This window comes from Loxodonta africana, chromosome 5 (genome assembly GCF_030014295.1).
Source record: "Loxodonta africana isolate mLoxAfr1 chromosome 5, mLoxAfr1.hap2, whole genome shotgun sequence".
In the NCBI taxonomy this organism is placed as follows: domain Eukaryota; kingdom Metazoa; phylum Chordata; class Mammalia; order Proboscidea; family Elephantidae; genus Loxodonta; species Loxodonta africana.
In genome coordinates, this window is record NC_087346.1 from 71,131,210 (window position 1) to 71,149,555 (window position 18,346).

The 18,346-nt window shown below is 39.7% G+C and overlaps 1 protein-coding gene across 5 annotated transcripts in view; it reads left to right on the forward strand.

The window, feature by feature from the left end:
- TMEM150C (transmembrane protein 150C) overlaps positions 1 to 18,346 on the forward strand; it is a 109,409-nt gene that overhangs the window by 70,729 nt on the left and 20,334 nt on the right. For all 5 annotated transcript variants that reach the window (XM_023553317.2, XM_023553322.1, XM_023553321.1 and 2 more), the window contains exons 3-6: positions 4,177 to 4,266; positions 5,512 to 5,565; positions 5,692 to 5,724; positions 5,825 to 5,892. In XM_023553317.2, the coding sequence (XP_023409085.1) occupies positions 4,187 to 4,266; positions 5,512 to 5,565; positions 5,692 to 5,724; positions 5,825 to 5,892 (235 nt within the window). In that variant the 5' untranslated portion in view covers positions 4,177 to 4,186. The remainder of the gene's footprint in view (positions 1 to 4,176; positions 4,267 to 5,511; positions 5,566 to 5,691; positions 5,725 to 5,824; positions 5,893 to 18,346) is intronic.

The window sequence follows — 18,346 nt, forward strand, 5'->3', positions numbered from 1 at the left end:
AGTAGAGTGTCAAGAAGGTAGACTTTTAAAAAATTATTAGTAATTAATATACACAGCCAAACATACACCCATTTAACAATTTCTACATGTACAATTCAGGGATATTGATTACACTCTTCATGTTGTGTTACCATTTTAGTTATCTCTTCCCAGATTATTTCACCACCATTAACTTGAACTCACTGCCCCCTAAACTACTCATCCATGTACTCGAGCTCCTGTTGTCAGTTTGATCTCATATAGATAATTCTTTCAGAGGGCCCATTACTCAAGGCGAGCATTTTTACTTACTGAGCTAAACTGTTGTTTGGTTTAAAGATGACTTCAGGGCGTAGTTACAGTTCAAGGTTTAAAGATTGTTTTAAGGCAGTAGATTTGGGGGTTCCCACAGTCTTAATGGGTCCAGGAAATCTGGATTCCATAAGAATTTTAAATTCTGTTCACATCCCCTCCCCTTTTGATCAGGATCCAGCCATTGACTCTTTGATCAGAACAGAGAAGATAGGCTTTAATATGTATAAGATTAAGATATTCATTAGTTTTTTTTTGCGGGGGGCAAGGGAGCAGGAAAGCCACCTGAAGGAAGAAACTGTTACTATCAGGAATGATGTCTACATGGACTCTGGAAAAGTGGGAGCCCAAAGTGTCAAGTTGTCTTGAGGGTTGCCCAAAAGAGAGGGCACCTTGTTATCCTAAAACATGTGTTGGTCTGCTTGGCAGTTACAGTTGGCAGAGCTGCTACTTAGAGAACATGTATTATGTGTGAAGTGCTTTACCCGCATCATCATTAGTCCTCAGCATAGCCCTACAAGATAGAAGTCAGCTCCATAATTAAACTAAAGCTTAAGAGATAAAATCACTTGCCAGAGATCACACAACTAGTGAGTGGCAGAGCTGGGTTTTAGTCCTACGCCTTGTCATACTATCTCCATTCCACCACACTGCCTCTCTTTAAAGGAAATTAGTACATAAAACTATTGTAGCTTGATGTCATGGTCTTAGAATTGTTTTATTAACTCTCTAGTTTCCTGCTTCCAAATTTTAATTCCCCTTATAGACGTTCCTAGAAGGGGAGCCAGTGTGAGTATTTGCCCATTTGGCAGTTGAATTTCTTACTATACATTAATAAGTTGGTATTCCGATTTATTCACTGATCTATTGTAAAAATGGTTAACAAATATGGGTTCCTCTGGGCCTCATAATTCTAGGTACTTTGGAGTATTCTGTTATTGCAAAGCTAAACCAAGATAGTGGATTTGGGTGACTCCCTCCCGCCCACCCAAGATATTACCACACTGTGAGGTCTTAGTCTTTGACATCCTTCTCCCCTTTGAATTCAACAATCTTCATGTAGCAAGATGGAGAAGTTTGACTTAACTACCTGGTCCAGGCCCATAGATACAGATATTGGCAGAGCTGAGGCTGAGAACTAGGTCTCCTAACTCTGTTTCAGGTGTAACCACCTCTGCCGTGCTTATCCTGTTGGAGCATCGTATTTCAGGGGCAGACTAGAGTAACTGGTTTTACATGCTAAATAACCACCTCTGTTTTCTGTACTCCCTCTACATCTTGGCTATTGATGAAATTATTTTTTTTGTTAGCGTAATTGGTTGCTTTTATTATGTACCCACAGTTTTCTGGACGTAAAGAAATAGACTCTGACTAGCCATATTATGTATGCTTAAAATGTTTATCAGTCTTCCATATTATATAAACTGGATAGCCATGGACCACCAGTTAATAAAATACTATTTATATATTACATAGATTAGTACAAATAAATAGTCATATTCATTAGACCTCACTTCAGTGTTTCGAACACCTGGTATAGTACGTGGCACAAGATGTTGTTGGTAGTTGCTATCATGTCTACTCTGGCTCATGGTAACCTTACATATAACAAGCGAAACATTGCCCACTCCTATGCCGTCTTCACGATTGTTGGTATGTTTTAGCTTGTTTCCATTGTGTTAATCCATCTCATTGGGGGTTTCCCTCATTTTCACTGACCCGCTACTTCCCTGGCACAAGTAGGGTGTCCATAATTGTGAACTGGATCAGATTGGATTAAATTGATTGAAAGTGGCTGTAATGTCTTTCAGCTCCTAAATTTTGTAATTTAACATCCCTGCTCAGATACATGTTTAGATTAAGGCATGACTGTTCAAAGAAAATTATTAGGCCCACATATTTTCTAGTCTGAAAGATCTACCCAATCAGGTAGGTCAGTTCTGGGAACTAAGACTTACCTGAAAGGGATTGACTCACCAGCCTAAAATGAGCACCATATACTCTCTCAGATCTCAACTCTTGGAAGGTCCAGAGAGTCTCAGTACGTGAAAGCAGGTGTTATGGAGGTACTCAGAAACATGGTGGTACTGGTTCAAACCCAGTAAATGAACTTCTTGCCGTAATGCTAAAACCCAAAATAATGAGCAGTAACATCTCCCTACAGCTGCCGTTTAATCACATTATCCTTCTGTTTATCAGATCGTCAGTGAAAGTCACTAAAAAAAAAAAAACCAAACCCACTGCTGTTGAGTCGATTCTGGCTCATAGCGACCCTATAGGACAGAGTAGAACTGCCCCATAGAGTTTCCAACGAGCACCTGGTGGATTCAAACTGCTTAACCACTACACCACCAGGGTTTCCGTGAAAGCCACTAGGGTACTAAATTTTCTTGGAACAGGGTGTTTTTTGCCTGAAGGATTATGTTGGCGTGTGTCTGATATGTTGGATTATGTCTGATAGTTTTGGGCAAAGGTAAGTGATGACTAGTTACTTTTTTTTGTTCAATTCCAGTAGTTTTTCATAGATACTTTTGAAGCATCTAGTTTTCATTTTTGTGGGGAATTTTTTATTTATGTATTTTTGCTTTAAAATGTAACATCTAAAATGTCTGACATCTGCATATTTTTTTCTGATGTGTTTTGTTGGAGCTAATTTAAAGCTGTATGCAATGTATTATTTCTCAGCACATTCATTTTCAAAGCCATCTGAGATAGTTGCTCAATAACATGTTACAAGAAAAGTTCAAATTTCTAAAACATTTGTCATTTTTGCCTCTGTTGCCAATATGTATCTAATAACCATTTGTTCCTAACACTCTTGTCTGCCAGGCTACAGACATATGTACAGGCCAGCTCCGTAAGTCCATAAAGGCTAATAATAGCCCCAAAAGTACGTTGGAATATGTCTTTGCTACCTAGTTCTTCTCCTAAGTCCAACCTAAACACTTGTGTTCTTACTTAGATATCCTGATGATTTATGTAAGGATATATGTCTTTATTGAAGTTGTCAAGGATTTCATTTTACTTGGATCCACAATCAACAGCCATGGAAGCAGCAGTCAAGAAATCAAAAGACACATTGCATTGGGTAAATCTGCTGCAAAGGACCTCTTTAAAGTGTCGAAGGGCAAAGAGGTCATCTTGAAGACTAAGGTGCACCGGACCCACTCCATGGTGTTTTCAGTCGCATCATATGCATGTGAAAGCTGGACAATGAATAAGGAAGACTGAAGAAGAATTGACGCCTTTGAATTGTGGTGTTGGCAAAGAATATTGAATATACCATGGACTGCCAGAAGAACAAACAAATCTGACTTAGAAGAAGTACAACCAGAATGCTCCTTAGAAGCAAGGATGGCAAGTCTGCATCTTATATACTTTGGACATGTTGTCAGGAAGGATCAGTCTCTGGAGAAGGACATCATGCTTGGCAGAGTACAGGGATAGCGGAAAAGAGGAAGACCCTCAACAAGGTGGATTGACACAGTGGCTGCAACAATGAGCTCAAGTATAACAACGATTGTAAGGATGGTGCAGGGCTGGGCAGTGTTTCGTTCTGTTGTGCCAACTCTATGAGTCGGAACCGACTCAACGACACCTAACAACAACAACAACAACATATGTCTTTATGAGAAATTTCCCACAAGTTCTGAATGAAGACTCTGGAATATTTAAGCTAATAATAGATAATTATCTATATTAATTGCTCAAGGGATTTCCCACATGTGTAGGTGGCAGAAATGATACTGATTTGAATCATATTTTTTAAAAAACATGGTTGCATAGAATATGTACTTTTTCATTTAAACTAAACTTCTTTTCCTGTTTTGAAAGAATGAGGTAAATGTTTGTCTTAATTATTAATATCCGTTCATTATATTTCAGTGTTACAGGCATGGATGGGAAGAAATGCAGTGTCTGGATGTTTTTGCCTCTTGTATTTACCTTGTTTACTTCAGCTGGACTATGGATAGTGTAAGTATTCTCTTATTTAATTATTTAAGGATCCAAGGGCAGTGTAGATAAAAATATAAAGTTTTGGTGATACATACCCAGTGCTGTCGAGTTGATTCTGACTCATAGTGACCCTAAAAGATAGAGTAGAAGTGCCCCGTAGGGTTTCCAAGGCTGTAATCTTTATGGAAGCAGACTGCCCCATCTTTCTCCCTACAGAGTGGCCTTTCGGTTAGCAGCCGAGCACTTAAGCGCTGTGCCACCAGGGCTCCTTTGATGATATGTAGCACATCTGTATTTGTGTACTTATGTTGTTGTTGTAGACACCGTTGAATCAGTTTCAACTCATAGTGACCCCATGTCACAGAGTAGAACTGCCCCACAGGGTTTTACTAGGTCTTTCTCCTGCAGAGCTACTGAGTGGGTTTGAACCACCAACTTTTCGGTTAGCAGTGAGCGCTTAACCATTGTACTACCAGGACTCCTTTATGTACTTAAAAATACTTAAATAATATATTTACTAATTCAACCTTGTTAAAGTCCCTATTTCTCTTTTTCCAATACCCAAAATAAATAACAAGAGTGAGTAATACATTATACAAAGCAAATAGTCAAGAATACTAGTTTTAGTTAGTGTTTATGTGTTCTTCGAGTAATGAACATTCTATAAACTAGTTGTATAAACTCGTTATTTATAAGTATTTGATAACTTGATGATAACATGTTGTGGGTTCCATGCATAGTTCCACTCATGATCCAGTTATAATGTGAATGGGCCTGGTATATTTATAATGTTATAAAATATAATTACATTGGGAATCCTGGCCTAACAGAAAACTATCCACATTTGCTAATTTCAAATAATATTTACCTCAAGGAGATTCTTTTAGTTCATTAAGGCAGGTGGACACATATTTTTGACAAGTTAAAAAAAAAAGAGAGACATTAAATTCTCATTTTAGTTTGCCTAAGTTCTAAGGCCTTATTTCCTTTTTTCCAGTTTCCCCATCTAGATCATAATGATGGCTATTGATTGGTGGGGGGTGGGGGTGTTTTGAAAATTAAGGAAACGTTATCAATAATGGCATTCGAACTTCCAAGAACTAGGTGGTCCACAGGTAAAGACTTGTAGTAATAGAGCATTTTCTCAGACCAAAAAAAAACGTGAATTTGATTTAATGTGGTTAGTCTAGTAAAACCAAGAAACAAACTATTCTTTTTCAAACAATCTTTGTTTTATAAACTTCTGTTGTTTTTTCTTGATAGATACTTTATAGCTGTGGAAGATGACAAAATTTTTCCGTTAAATTCAGAGGAAAGGTAAAGTTTATCTCTGGGTAATCCATTGTTCATCAATAAACAGTAAAAAACTTTGCTACTTGTGAAGTAAAACCATACACAAACAACCATCCTTTAACCTGTGCCTCTGTGCTTTTTGTTTGACAGGAAACCTGGTGCGAAGCATGCACCATATATAAGGTAACTTGATAATTCTCTTCTGATCTGTTGGATCTTATTACAAGTTGGGAAGGCTGTAGATGTTAATATGGGAACAATAAAATGTTTCATATTTTTCAAGTATTGCAGGTGATGAACCTCCTGCAAGCTGTGTGTTTAGTCAGGTAACGAACATGGCAGCATTTCTAGGTAAGAACAGCAGAAAGCATGCTTTATGCACTTGGATGCATTTCTTTTTTATTTTAAATTTGCCCAAACCCATATCACAATCGTGGTGGGCTTAGTTGACAGTTTGGTATCATGTCAGTATACTGAAGCTTTTTCTTTTGAGGGTCTTTTTTCTCATACATTCTTTTATATTCCCTCTGTTTCTCTTATATTTTCTATCTCCTTTACCATCTTTACCGTTGCAGCTTATTCTTGAGTTTATTTCTTTTGCTGCATGAATTAATGTTATTTCATGTGCCGTAAAATCCCGCATGATAATGTCCTATAATGCAATACTTTTGCTTTGAAAAGAATGCCTTATTTATTCCTTCACTGGCAAAGATGAAAAAAAATGCATAGGTTCTTGATAAATGTTGATGTGTGTAAGTATTGTCTTTAAATCTAAAGATCAGTGTTAACATTAAGACTACACTTAACCCTGTGCCTACACACAGATCAAGCTGACAAGTGCGGACTAGATGAAAAAAAAAATCTTTTGGTACTCATATATTGTTGTTGTTAGGTGCTGTCAAGTTCATTCTGACTCATAGTGACCTCATGTGACACAGTCAAACTGCCCCGTAGAGTTTTCTAGGCTGTAACCTTTACGGGAGCAGATTACCAGGTCTTTTTCCTGCAGAGCTGCTGGGTGGGTTGAACCACCGACTTTTCAGTTAGCAGTTAAGCACTTAACCATTGCGCCTCCAAGACTCCTTTGGTACTCATAGACCAAAAACACACACAAAAAAAACCCATTGCCATCGTGGATTCTGACTCACAGCAACCCTATAGGACAGAGTAGTAATACCCCATAGGGTTTCCAAGGAATGGCTTGTGGATTCAAACAGCCAGCCTTTTGGTTAGCTGCTAAATGCTTCACCACTGCACCACCAGGCTCCAATTAATTCCCTACTTTTTTCTCAGGGCCCGAGACCTTCACTTAATATTCTGCCATCTCTTGTTCCGTGAGGGCTTCTATGTTCCTGTTAGTCATCAGGGGATTGTGGAAAGCAGCCTTGCTTTCTACCCTTTTAGAATCTCCCTGCTATACCATCTCCTCAAGGCCAGGCTTTCACAGTGTCTTTTTTTTTTTCAAATGTATCTCAGCCTGAATTCGTATTTGTGTGTGTGTGTGTGAAAATATAAACAACAAAACATACCTATTTAGCAAGATTTACACGTACAGTTCATTGACAGTGGTTACATACGTCAGACTATTGTTACCATTTTTGCTATCTCTCCATATTGTTTCCTTACCATTAACTTAGACTCTCTGCCCTTAAAGTTCTCATCTACGTTTTAGAGTTATCGTCCATTTAATCTCATATAGATCATTCTTTAAAGGAGCACAATGCTCAAGGTGAACATTCTTTATTAAATGAACTAAATTGTTGTTTAAAGGTGACTTCATGGGGTAGTTTTGGTTCAAGCTTTAAAAATTGTTTCCAGGCAATAGTTTCAGAGGATCCTCCAGTCTCAGTGTATCCCGTAGGTCTGCTGTCCAATAAGAATTTGAAGTTCTGTTCCACATTTTTTCCTTCCTTTGATCAAGATCCATCTTTTGGGTCTTTGATCAGAACGTTGGGTAATTGTTACAGGACATCATCCATTTTTTCCAGTCTCATGGCAAAGGAATTCATGGAGGCACTTGGACCTCACAGTGTCTTTAAAGGGTCCAGTAGCTATCATTGTTGGTGTGCTGTTGTGAAGGGACCAGTGACAGCCAAATCTTGCAACAATGGTTTTCTAGAAATGGTTTATTTATTTATTGTTTATTTTGTCCTTTTTTTGTTGGGTGTTCAAGTTTTTAAAAATTGTTGTAAAGTTGTATATAACACATTTGCCAGTTGAATGTTTTTCATGTGCACAATTTAGTAATATCAATCATGTTGTGCAACCATCACTAAAAATTATTGCCAAATTTTCCATCACTGTAAGTAGAAACTCACTGCTTCCTAAACAATGGCTCCTCGTTTCTCTCCCTCCCTCCACCCCTGGTAACGACTAATCAACTCTGGTCTCTATACATATGTCTTTCCTATATATTTCATATAACTGAGATCATATAGCATTTGTCCTTTTGTGATTGACTTACTTCACTTAGCATGGTATTTTCAAGGTTCATCCATGTTGTGACATGCACCAGGACTTCAATTTATCTTTATGGCTGAGGAATATTCCATTGTATATATATACACCACACTTTGTTTATTCATCTTTTGGTAGACATTTAGATTGTTTCTACCTTTTGCCTATTGTGGATAGTGCTGTGAATAGAAATGATTTTTTGTTTTAGAGGTAAAACTTACACTCTAAGTAAGAAATAAACATAATATATTTGGCCTTGTGTCACCTGTCCCCCAAAGAAAAAAAGAAAAGTTACCAGTTATTTCATCTATGATGAAACTTTTCCAAATTCTTACTCAACACTTAACATTTTCTCTTTTAATGTTTGCTGTAGAAAAAGGGAAAGAGCCTTGGTATTGCAATGGTTAAGTCTTTGGCTGCTAACCAAAAGGTTGGCAGTTCAAACCCACCTGGCTACTCCTTAGGATAAAGACCTGGAGATTTGCTCCCATAAAGATTACAGCCAAAAAAAACCCCCTATGGGGCAGTTCTGCCCTGTCACATGCGGTCACCATGAGTCAGAAATAGACTTGATAGCACCTAACAACAAGAACATAAGAAAAGGGAAGACCTGTAGAACTCATTGGAAAATGAAAGGAGACAGTCTGACACCCAACACAGGCAGGACCTTGGTTCAGAAGGCTCAAAATATGAGTGACATGGAAAACTTTCTCTGTGAGACCAGAGAGAACTGCCCTGAACCTGTGAGATTCAAAGAGAAACACACTGTGGGCCTTGTCTGGAGTTAATGAGATTCATTCCTGGAGCTAACCTTGTTTCAGTCAGAGGCTTTTCCCACCCAAGCTTCCCCAGAGCATATCCTAATCCCCTAAGCAGGAAGTGTTTGGAAGGCATAGACTACCACCCTCCACTAAGGAGAAAGTGAAGTATATCCTGATGCTGGGCCTGATGAATCTTTAAAGGTCTTCTCTTCATGCCCTTGGCAGTCAGGATTTTCATATCCCGGATATTCCCAAGCATTGAGAAAGGCGGTACTTACAGCAGCTGTGCACATCTGGTCACCAAGCCAGTGCTGGTCGTTCAAGTTTTGTCATCACTGCCTTCAGCCTCAGAGCTGCTAGAGGCCTTTATATGTGCTCCTTTTTTCTACTCTTGACACTGCTCTTACGAAAGAGCTAACACATTTATTTATACCAAGGCATAATTGACTGCTAAGGAGATACTTGAATTCAATTGAGCACAGAGTCCTGTTATCAAATCTTGAATTGCGAGGTCAGGAACCTTTTTCAGCCTCTCTGAAGTAACATCACATAGGCCTGCAGGTTGGCACCTGCTCATCTGCTCATTCTCACAGGGTGTGATAATAAAAATAATTCATAACAATCACTTATATTCTAGGCACAATGCTAAGTACTTTGCAAATATTACCTCATTTAATCTCGGTACATGGGGGCCCACCCTTACAAAAAAGCTGTCAAAAGCTGTCTGTTCCCCACTGAGCTTTAAAGAAACCAGAGAACATGTTGGAAGCTACATACTGTTTTTGTGTTTTCTTAAGACAAATTGCTATTTCCCAATAGTCTTTAGTGTATAATCTAAAAAAATAACAGTTTGCACAGCTCACAAACTCATCTAGTTATAAAGCTTGTGATTAATTAATTATAAAAGCGTTTCCAAAACCAAAGCAATGAAAACAACTTCCCCTTTTCCAGATAACATTTGTCATCATCTTATTCTCCAGTCCTTCCCTGTGCTTGCTCCACCAAGAAGCAATTAAACTTTTACTACCTGTCTTAGTTATCTAGGGCTGCTATAACAGAAATGGAAATGCTGTAACAGAAATGGAGCCCTGGCAGTGTAGTGGTTAAGAGTTCGGCAGCTAACTGAAAAAGGTCAGCAGTTCAAATCTATCAGCCGCTCCTGGGAAACGCTGTGGGGCAGTTCTACTCCGTCTTATAGGGTCACTATGAGGCAGAATCGACTCAATGGCACAAAACAACAACATAACATAAATACCACGAGTAGATGGCTTTAACAATTTCTCACACTTTAGGAAGCTAGAAGCCCAAATCCAGGGTGCCGACTCTAGGGGAAGCCTTCCTCTCTCTCTGTTCGCTCTAGGGGAAGGTCTTGTGTCTTCTGAGCTTCTGCTCCTGGGCAGTCTTCACATGGCTTGGCATCTCTCTTCCCCCATCTCTGCTTCTTTGTCTTGCTTATTTAATTTCCTTTATATATCAAAAGAGATTAACTGAAGACACACCCTCCGCTAATTGTGCCACTTTAACATAACAAAGACAGCCCATCCCAAATGTGATTATAACCATAGGCAGAGGTTAGGATTTACAACAGGTATTTTTGGGGAACACAATTCAATCCATAAGACTAGCTCTTGCTCTCAGGTATTGCAATATCCACTGTTTATTTTTTATTATCTTCCGTCAGTTTTAGTGCCAGTATGGTAGACACAAAACTGATTAGTGTTCAGTAGGAGCAAACCAACAATTATTTATTTACCAACAGTGGGAGTAAAAAAGAATCAGTTTACTGAAGATTTTCCTGCTCTAAACTTTGGATGCAGGCCTGTCCCTGTTAGACTTCAGAGTATTACTTTACCCTACATAACTGACTTTTAAGAAATAACTCAGGCTGCCCGTAATTCACTGCTTTTTGGCAGCCATATAGAATATAATTTACAATCTGCAAATGAGTCAGTGTAACATTTCTTAAAATTAGTGTACAACAATCTTTTATCTTTTGAAGGACTAATTAAAGATTGAACGCTCAATGATTTTCTTTTCAGAATTTGTTATGCTCTTGGTCCTGCATCCAGCCTTTTCTTTTCCCTTGGGGATGAAAAGATTTCTTGAAAGGAATTTTATTTCCTGCTCTGGGGAAGTTGTGAGGATAAAGCTAATAACTGAATGATTTCAGTCATCTAATAACCACTCTCTCCTTCAGCCAAAGCATACTGACTGCCCTGTTCTACTGCAATCATAGATAGGAATTATTGATGCATAAACAGTAAAAGTAAACAAAATGAAAAAGAATTTGGCCAGTCACCCATTTAGAACTGCAATGAAGAGATTTTTATTTTGAGTCATGAACTTCAAAAATCCAATCAGCCTCAAAAAAAAAAAACTATTAAAAAAATCAGCAATCGATATATGTTCTGCTGTATGTATTTTCAACAGCAAAAAATAAAATAATTTTAAAAGTAAGCAATTATTCTAATATTTGTGCTCATTTAAAATAGACAAATAAGTAGCAAATAAGTATAGCAAAGGACTGTTCTGAATACCAGAAACAGAATGGTGGGTTTAAGAAATCTTTCCTAAAACTGACTACTAGGAGAATGCAGAATTTTTAGTAAAGCTTAAAAATATATCCGTAGAACAAGCCCCGGATAAGTAAAGCATTACTGAAAAAGAAGAAGAAAGTGGGAGGCCTCACTCTACCTGACTTTAGAACATATTATACAGCCACAGTAGTCAAAACAGCCTGGTACTGGTACAACAACAGGCACATAGACCAATGGAACAGAATTGAGAACTCAGATATAAATCCATCCGCATATGAGCAGCTGATATTTGACAAAGGCCCAGTGTCAGTTAATTGGGGAAAAGATAGTCTTTTTAACAAATGGTGCTGGCATAACTGGATATCCATTTGCAAAAAAATGAAACAGGACCCATACCTCACACCATGCACAAAAGCTAACTCCAAGTGGATCAAAGACCTAAACATAAAGACTAAAACGATAAAGATCATGGAAGAAAAAATAAGGACAACGTTAGGAGTCCTAATACAAGGCATAAACAGAATACAAAACTTTACTAAAAATGACGAAGAGAAGCACCTATGCTCATCTAAAGACTTCACCAAAAGACTAAAAAGACCACCTACAGGTTGGGAAAAAATTTTCAGCTCTGACATCTCCGACCAGCGCCTGATCTCTTAAATCTATATGATTCTGTTAAAACTCAACCACAAAAAGCCAAACAACCCAATCAAAAATTGGGCAAAGGATGTGAACACACACTTCACTAAAGAAGATATTCAGGCAGCTAACAGATACATGAGAAAATGCTCTCAATCATTAGCCATTAAAAAAAAAAAAAAAAAAAAAAAAGCCGTTAGAGAAATGCAAATTAAAACTACGATGAGATTCCATCTCACTCCAACAAAAAAAAAGGCTGGCATTAATCCAAAAAACACAAAATAATAAATGTTGGAGAGGCTGTGGAGAGATTGCAACTCTCATACACTGCTGGTGGGAATGTAAAATGGTACAACCACTTTGGAAATCTATCTGGCATTTTCTTAAAAAGTTAGAAATAGAACTACCATACAACCCAGAAATCCCACTCCTTGGAATATACCCTAGAGAAATAAGAGCCTTTACATGAACAGATATATGCACACCCAAGTTTATTGCAGCACTGTTTACAGTAGCAAAAAGCTGGAAGCAACCAAGGTGTCCCTCAACGGATGAATGGTTAAATAAATTATGGTATATTCACACAAGGGAATACTACGCATCGATAAAGAACAGTGAGGAATCTGTGAAACATTTCATAACATGGAGGAACCTGGAAGGCATTATGCTGAGTGAAGTTAGTCAGATGTAAAAGGACAAATATTGTATAAGACCACTGTTATAAGATCTTGAGATATAGTATAAACTGAGAAGAACACATTCTTTTGTGGTTATGTGAGGGGGGAGGGAAGGAAGGTGGGAGAGGGTTATTTACTGATTAGCACTTTAGTAGATAAGAACTACTTGAGGTGCAGGGAAGGACAATACTCAATACAGGGAAGGTCAGCTCAACTGGACTGGACCAAAAGCAAAGAAGTTTCTGGGATAAACTGAATGCTCCGAAGGTCAGCGGAGCAAGGGTGGGGGTTTGGGGACTATGGCTTAAGGGGACTTCTAAGTCAATTGGCAAAATAAATTCTATTATGAAAACTCTGCATCCCACTTTGAAGTGTGGCATCTGGGGTCTTAAATGATAAAAAGCGGCCATCTAAGATGCATCAATTAGTCTCAACCCACCTGGATCAAAGGAGAATAAAGAACACCAAGGTCACACGATAACTATGAGCCCAAGAGACAGAAAGGGCCATATGAACCAGAGACTTACATCATCCTGAGACCAGAAGAACTAGATGGTGCCCGGCCACAACCGATGACTGCCCTGACAGGGAGCACAACAGAGAACCCCTGAGGGAGCAGGAGAACAGTGGGATGCAGACCCCAAATTCTCATAAAAAGACCAGACTTAATGGTCTGACTGAGACTAGAAGAATCCTGGTGGTCACGGTCCCTAAACCTTCTGTTGGCCCAGGACAGGAACCATTCCCGAAGACAACTCATCATACATGGAAGGGACTGGACAATGGGTTGGAGAGAGATGCTGATGATGAGTGAGCTGCTTGTATCAGGTGGCCACTTGAGACTGTGTTGGCATCTCCTGTCTGGAGGGGAGATGGGAGGGTAGAGAGGGTTAAAAACTGGCAAAACGGTCACTGCAAGGAGGGAGCAGGCTGACTCACTCATTAGGAGGAGAGTAAATGGGAGTATGTACTAAGGTGTATATAAGCTTATATGTGACAGACTGACTTGATTCGTAAACTTTCACTTAAAGCACAATAAAAATTATTTTAAAAAAATGTATACATATATCCATAGATCAGAATTTGAATGTTAAAAGTTAGTCAGCATATATAAAGATAGCTTTGAAATTACCCGACTACCCAGAAGCCTTTCAGAAAGGTATCATTAAATCACTACTTGGTGATCTGCCTCCATTTAAACCTGAATATTAATAAAATTGTTAAAGGGTCCAAAAAAAAAAAAAAAAAAACCCAAACCCACTACCATCAAGTCGACTCCAACACATAGGGACCCTGTAGGACAGAGTAGGACTGCCCCATAGAGTATCCAAGAAGCGACCGGAGGATTCAAACTGCCAACCTTTTGGTTAGCAGCTGTGTAGTACTTAACCACTATACAATCAGGGTCAGAACCTTTATTTTTCCCCCCATCTTAAAAATTCTACTAGAACCTATTTTAATAGGAAAGACTAATTGGTCTGAGCTAATTAATAATGGAGTTAGTACGTAAAAAGGGCAAAGTGTGGTGTCTGAAATACAATTCTGGAAGTTAAATTCCTACCTTCAAATAGGTTTCATTTTCCTGCTTAACTTCTTTAACTGTTCATGATAAAATGATTTATAATGCATACTACAAATGGAAAGCCTAGTAATGCTGGGGCTGTGAGGTGACACCTGTCCTATATTGATGAGAAATGGATAATGCAGAGAATAGCCATCAACTCTTTTCTGGACATAGTAGAACAAACTGTTACACTGGGTGGGTCTGTGTGAAGAGACGTTTTTGAGTCTGCTTCATCAGCAGTTTAGGGCTTGGACCCAAGTTCCAGCATGATCATGTCCTTCCAAGCTAAATGACAGCCAGAGAGTTCCCAGAGAAATAATTTTCACTAGTCGTTTTAAATATAAATTACACGTGTTATCTTGGAGGGTGTTAGGGACTGAATTATGTCTCCCAAAGTATGTGTCGTAAATCCTAACCTCTGTGCCTGTGGTTATAATGCCATTTTGGAACAGTTTGTCTTTGTTGTGTTAATGGAGCAAGATTAGTATAGGGTGTATCTTGAGTCAATCTCTTTTGGATATAAAAAAGATAAAACAGGTGAGGGAAAGAGATGAAGGAAGAGAGATGCCAAGCCACATGATGATCTCCCAGGAGCAGAAGCTGAGAGAGACAAGGACCTTCCTCCCTAGCTGACACAGAAAGATTTCCCCTAGAGTCAGCACCCTGGATTCTCACTTCTAGCCTCCTAAACTGTGAGAAAATAAATTTCTGTTTGTTAAGGCCACCCAATTGTTGTATGTCTGTTATACCAGCACTAGATAACTAAGAGACTTTGGCACTAGCAGAGTGAGGTGCTGCTCTAGCAGATACCTAAAATGCGGAAGCGGCTTTGGAATTGGGTAACAGTAGAGGTTGTTGTTGTTATTTTTAGGTGCTGTTAAGTCGGTTCCGACTCATAGTGACCCTGTGTACGAAAAAAAATGAAACACTGCCCGGTCCTCTGCCATCCTCACAATCGTTGATGTGCTTGAGCCCATTGTTGCAGCCACTGTGTCAATCCATCTCCTTGAGGGTCTTCCTCTTTTTTGCTGACCCTATACTTTACCAAGCATGAAGTCCTCCTCCAGGGACTCATCCCTCCTGATAACATGCCCAAAGTGCGTGAGACAAAGTCTCGCCATCCTCAGTCCCAAGGAGCATTCCAGCTGTACTTCTTCCAAGACAGATTTGTTCATTCTTTTGGCAGTCCATAGTGTATTCAATATTCTTCGCCAACACCGTAATTCAAAGGCAGTGATTCTTCTTTGATCTTCCTTATTCATCATCCAGGTTTCGTATGTGTGTGAGACAATTGGATATATCATGGCTTGGGTCAGGTGCACCCTAGTCCTCAAAGTGACATATTTGCTTTTTAACACTTTAAAGAGGCCAGTGGTAGAGGCTGGAAGAGTTTTAAGGTGTCTAATAATAAAAGGGAAACCTGGTGGCATAGTGGTTAAGTGCTATGGTTGCTAACCATAAGGTCAGCAGTTCGAATCCACCAGGCACTCCTTGGAAACTCTATGGGGCAGTTCTACTCTGTCCTATAGGGTTGTTATGAGTCGGAATCGACTCGACGGCAGCAGGTCGGGTCATTAATGAAACCCTGATTGCTTAGTGGTTAAGAGCTATGGCTGCTAACCAAAAGGTTGGAAGTTCGAATCTACCAGACACTCCTTGGAAACTCTATGGGGCAGTTCTACCCTGTCCTATAGGGTTGCTGTGAGTCATAATTGACTCGACGGCTACGAGTTTGTGTTTTGTTCTTTTTTTTTAATAGTAAAAGCCTAGATTGCCTTGAAGAGACTGTTGGTAGAATTATGTACATCAAAGGCAATTCTGGTGTAGACTCAGAAGGAAGTAAGGAAAGCTATAGAGAAAGTTTGTATCATCTTAAAGAATGTATATGGTACCAGCAACAGAAGGTTGCCAGAAATGTAGATGTTAAATGTGCTTCTGGTGAAGCTTTAAAAGAAAATGACGAACATGTGACTGGACAATGGAGGAAGGACAGTGCTTTTTGTGCAGTAGCAATGAACTTGTCTGAATTTTGTTCAAATGTTTGGTGGAAGGTAGAACTTGTAAGTGATGAACTTGTATATTTGGCTAACGAGATTTCTGAGCAAGATCTTAAGGACGCCATGTGGTTTCTCCTTGCCACTTACAGTAAAATGTGAGAAGAGAGAGATGGACTTAAAAATGTACTGTGCAGAATGAAAACAGAACTTAAAAATTTGGAAACTTCTGTTGTACAAACTAAGGACATGTGTCCTAGAGTGTTCACCAAGGACGTGGTTACACAATCTTTTGTTAAAGAGATTAAGCCTGTGACTGCTGGGTCTAACCAACCACCACAGCAGAAAACCTATCAGCTTAGACTGAAGGGGACAGAGAAAGAATGAAAGCAAAGAATGCTCTCTGCCTCTTGGAATCCCACAGACAGGAAACAGGCCAAATGAGTTACATCCGTTGTCCTCCAAGAAAAGAAAAGGACCAAGGTCTTCTCAGTGTCAAAGCTTGGGGCTGAGGTCTCCTGAATCTCAAAGGGTGGGGCCATATAGCCTCCTAGGTTTCAAAGAGTCAGATCTTCACCAACTTGGTTCTAGAGTGTGGGGCTGCCATTAAGGTGTGCCAGGCGGATGGGGCCCAAAGCTGAAGGAGTAGAGCTTCCATGACCAAGGGGCAGAAGAACAGGGCGTGCCTGGACCAAGGGTTTGGGGTTGGATTAGGAGATCCACTCAGATGGATTAGGAGAATTAAAAAAAAAAAGAATGGGGCCACCTAGAGCTGAGGAAGCACGGTTGCCATCCCAGAGGGCCTGGAAGGCAGGACTTCAGGCCGTGGGGCTTCCACCCAGAATCCAGAGGGCGTGGCCAACACCCAGAGTCTGGAGGGCGGGGCCATTGCCCAGATGGTCTTAGAGAGCAGAGGATTATTTCCAAGCCTTGAGATCTAATGTAAATTGTTCTGCTGGGTTTTGGACTTGCTTGGTGCCTGTTATAGCTTCTTTTCCTCCAATTTCTCCCATGTAATGGGAATGTCTACCTTGTGACTGTTTCACCACTGTGCTTTGGAAACAGGTAACTTGTAGTCTAGATTTCACAGGTTTACAGTTGAGGAATTTTGTCCCTAGGTGAAATATGCCCAAAGTCTCACCCATATTTTATTTAGATGATTCAGAAGATGAGATTTTGGACTTGGAGTTGATGTAAAACTTTTGGGATGCACTTTGAAATGTGGTGTCTGGGGTCTTAAATGCTAACAAGCATCCATCTAAGATGCATCAATTGGTCTCAACCCACCTGGATCAAAGGAAAATGAAGAACACCAAGGTCGCACGACAACTATGAGCCCAAGAGACAGAAAGGGCCACATGAACCAGAGACTTACATCATCCTGAGACCAGAAGAACTAGATGATGCCCAGCCACAACCGATGACTGCCCTGACAGGGAGCACAACAGAGAACCCCTGAGGGAGCAGGAGAACAGTGGGATGCAGACCCCAAATTCTCATAAAAAGACCAGACTTAATGGTCTGACTGAGACTAGAGGAATCCCAGTGGTCATGGTCCCCAAACCTTCTGTTGGCCCAGGACAGGAACCATTCTCGAAGACAACTCATCAGACATGAAAGGGACTGGACAGTGGATTGGAAAGAGATGCTGATGAAGAGTGAGCTACTTGTATCAGGTGGCCACTTGAGACTGTGTTGGCATCTCCTGTCTGGAGGGGAGATAGGAGGGTAGAGAGGGTTAGAAACTGGCAAAATTGCCACGAAAGGAGAGACTGGAAGGGCTGACTCATTAGGGGGAGAGTAAGTGGGAGTATGGAGTAAGGTGTATATAGGCTTATATGTGACAGACTGACTTGATCTGTAAACGTTCACTTAAAGCTCAATAAAAATTAATAATAAAAAAAAACCTTTTGGGATGATTTGATGGGGTGAATGTGTTTTGCATATGGCAAGGACATGAATTTTTGGTGGCCGAAGGGTGGAATGGTATGGATTAAAAAAAAAAAGTTGCCATTGAGTCAATTCTGACTCATAGCAACCCTATATAGCAGAGTAGAACTGCCCCATAGTTTCCAAGGAGTGGCTGGTGAATTCGAACTGCCGACCTTTTGGTTAGCAGCCTGAGCTTTTAACCACTGCACCATCAGGGCTCCATTATAGATTGAATTATATCCCC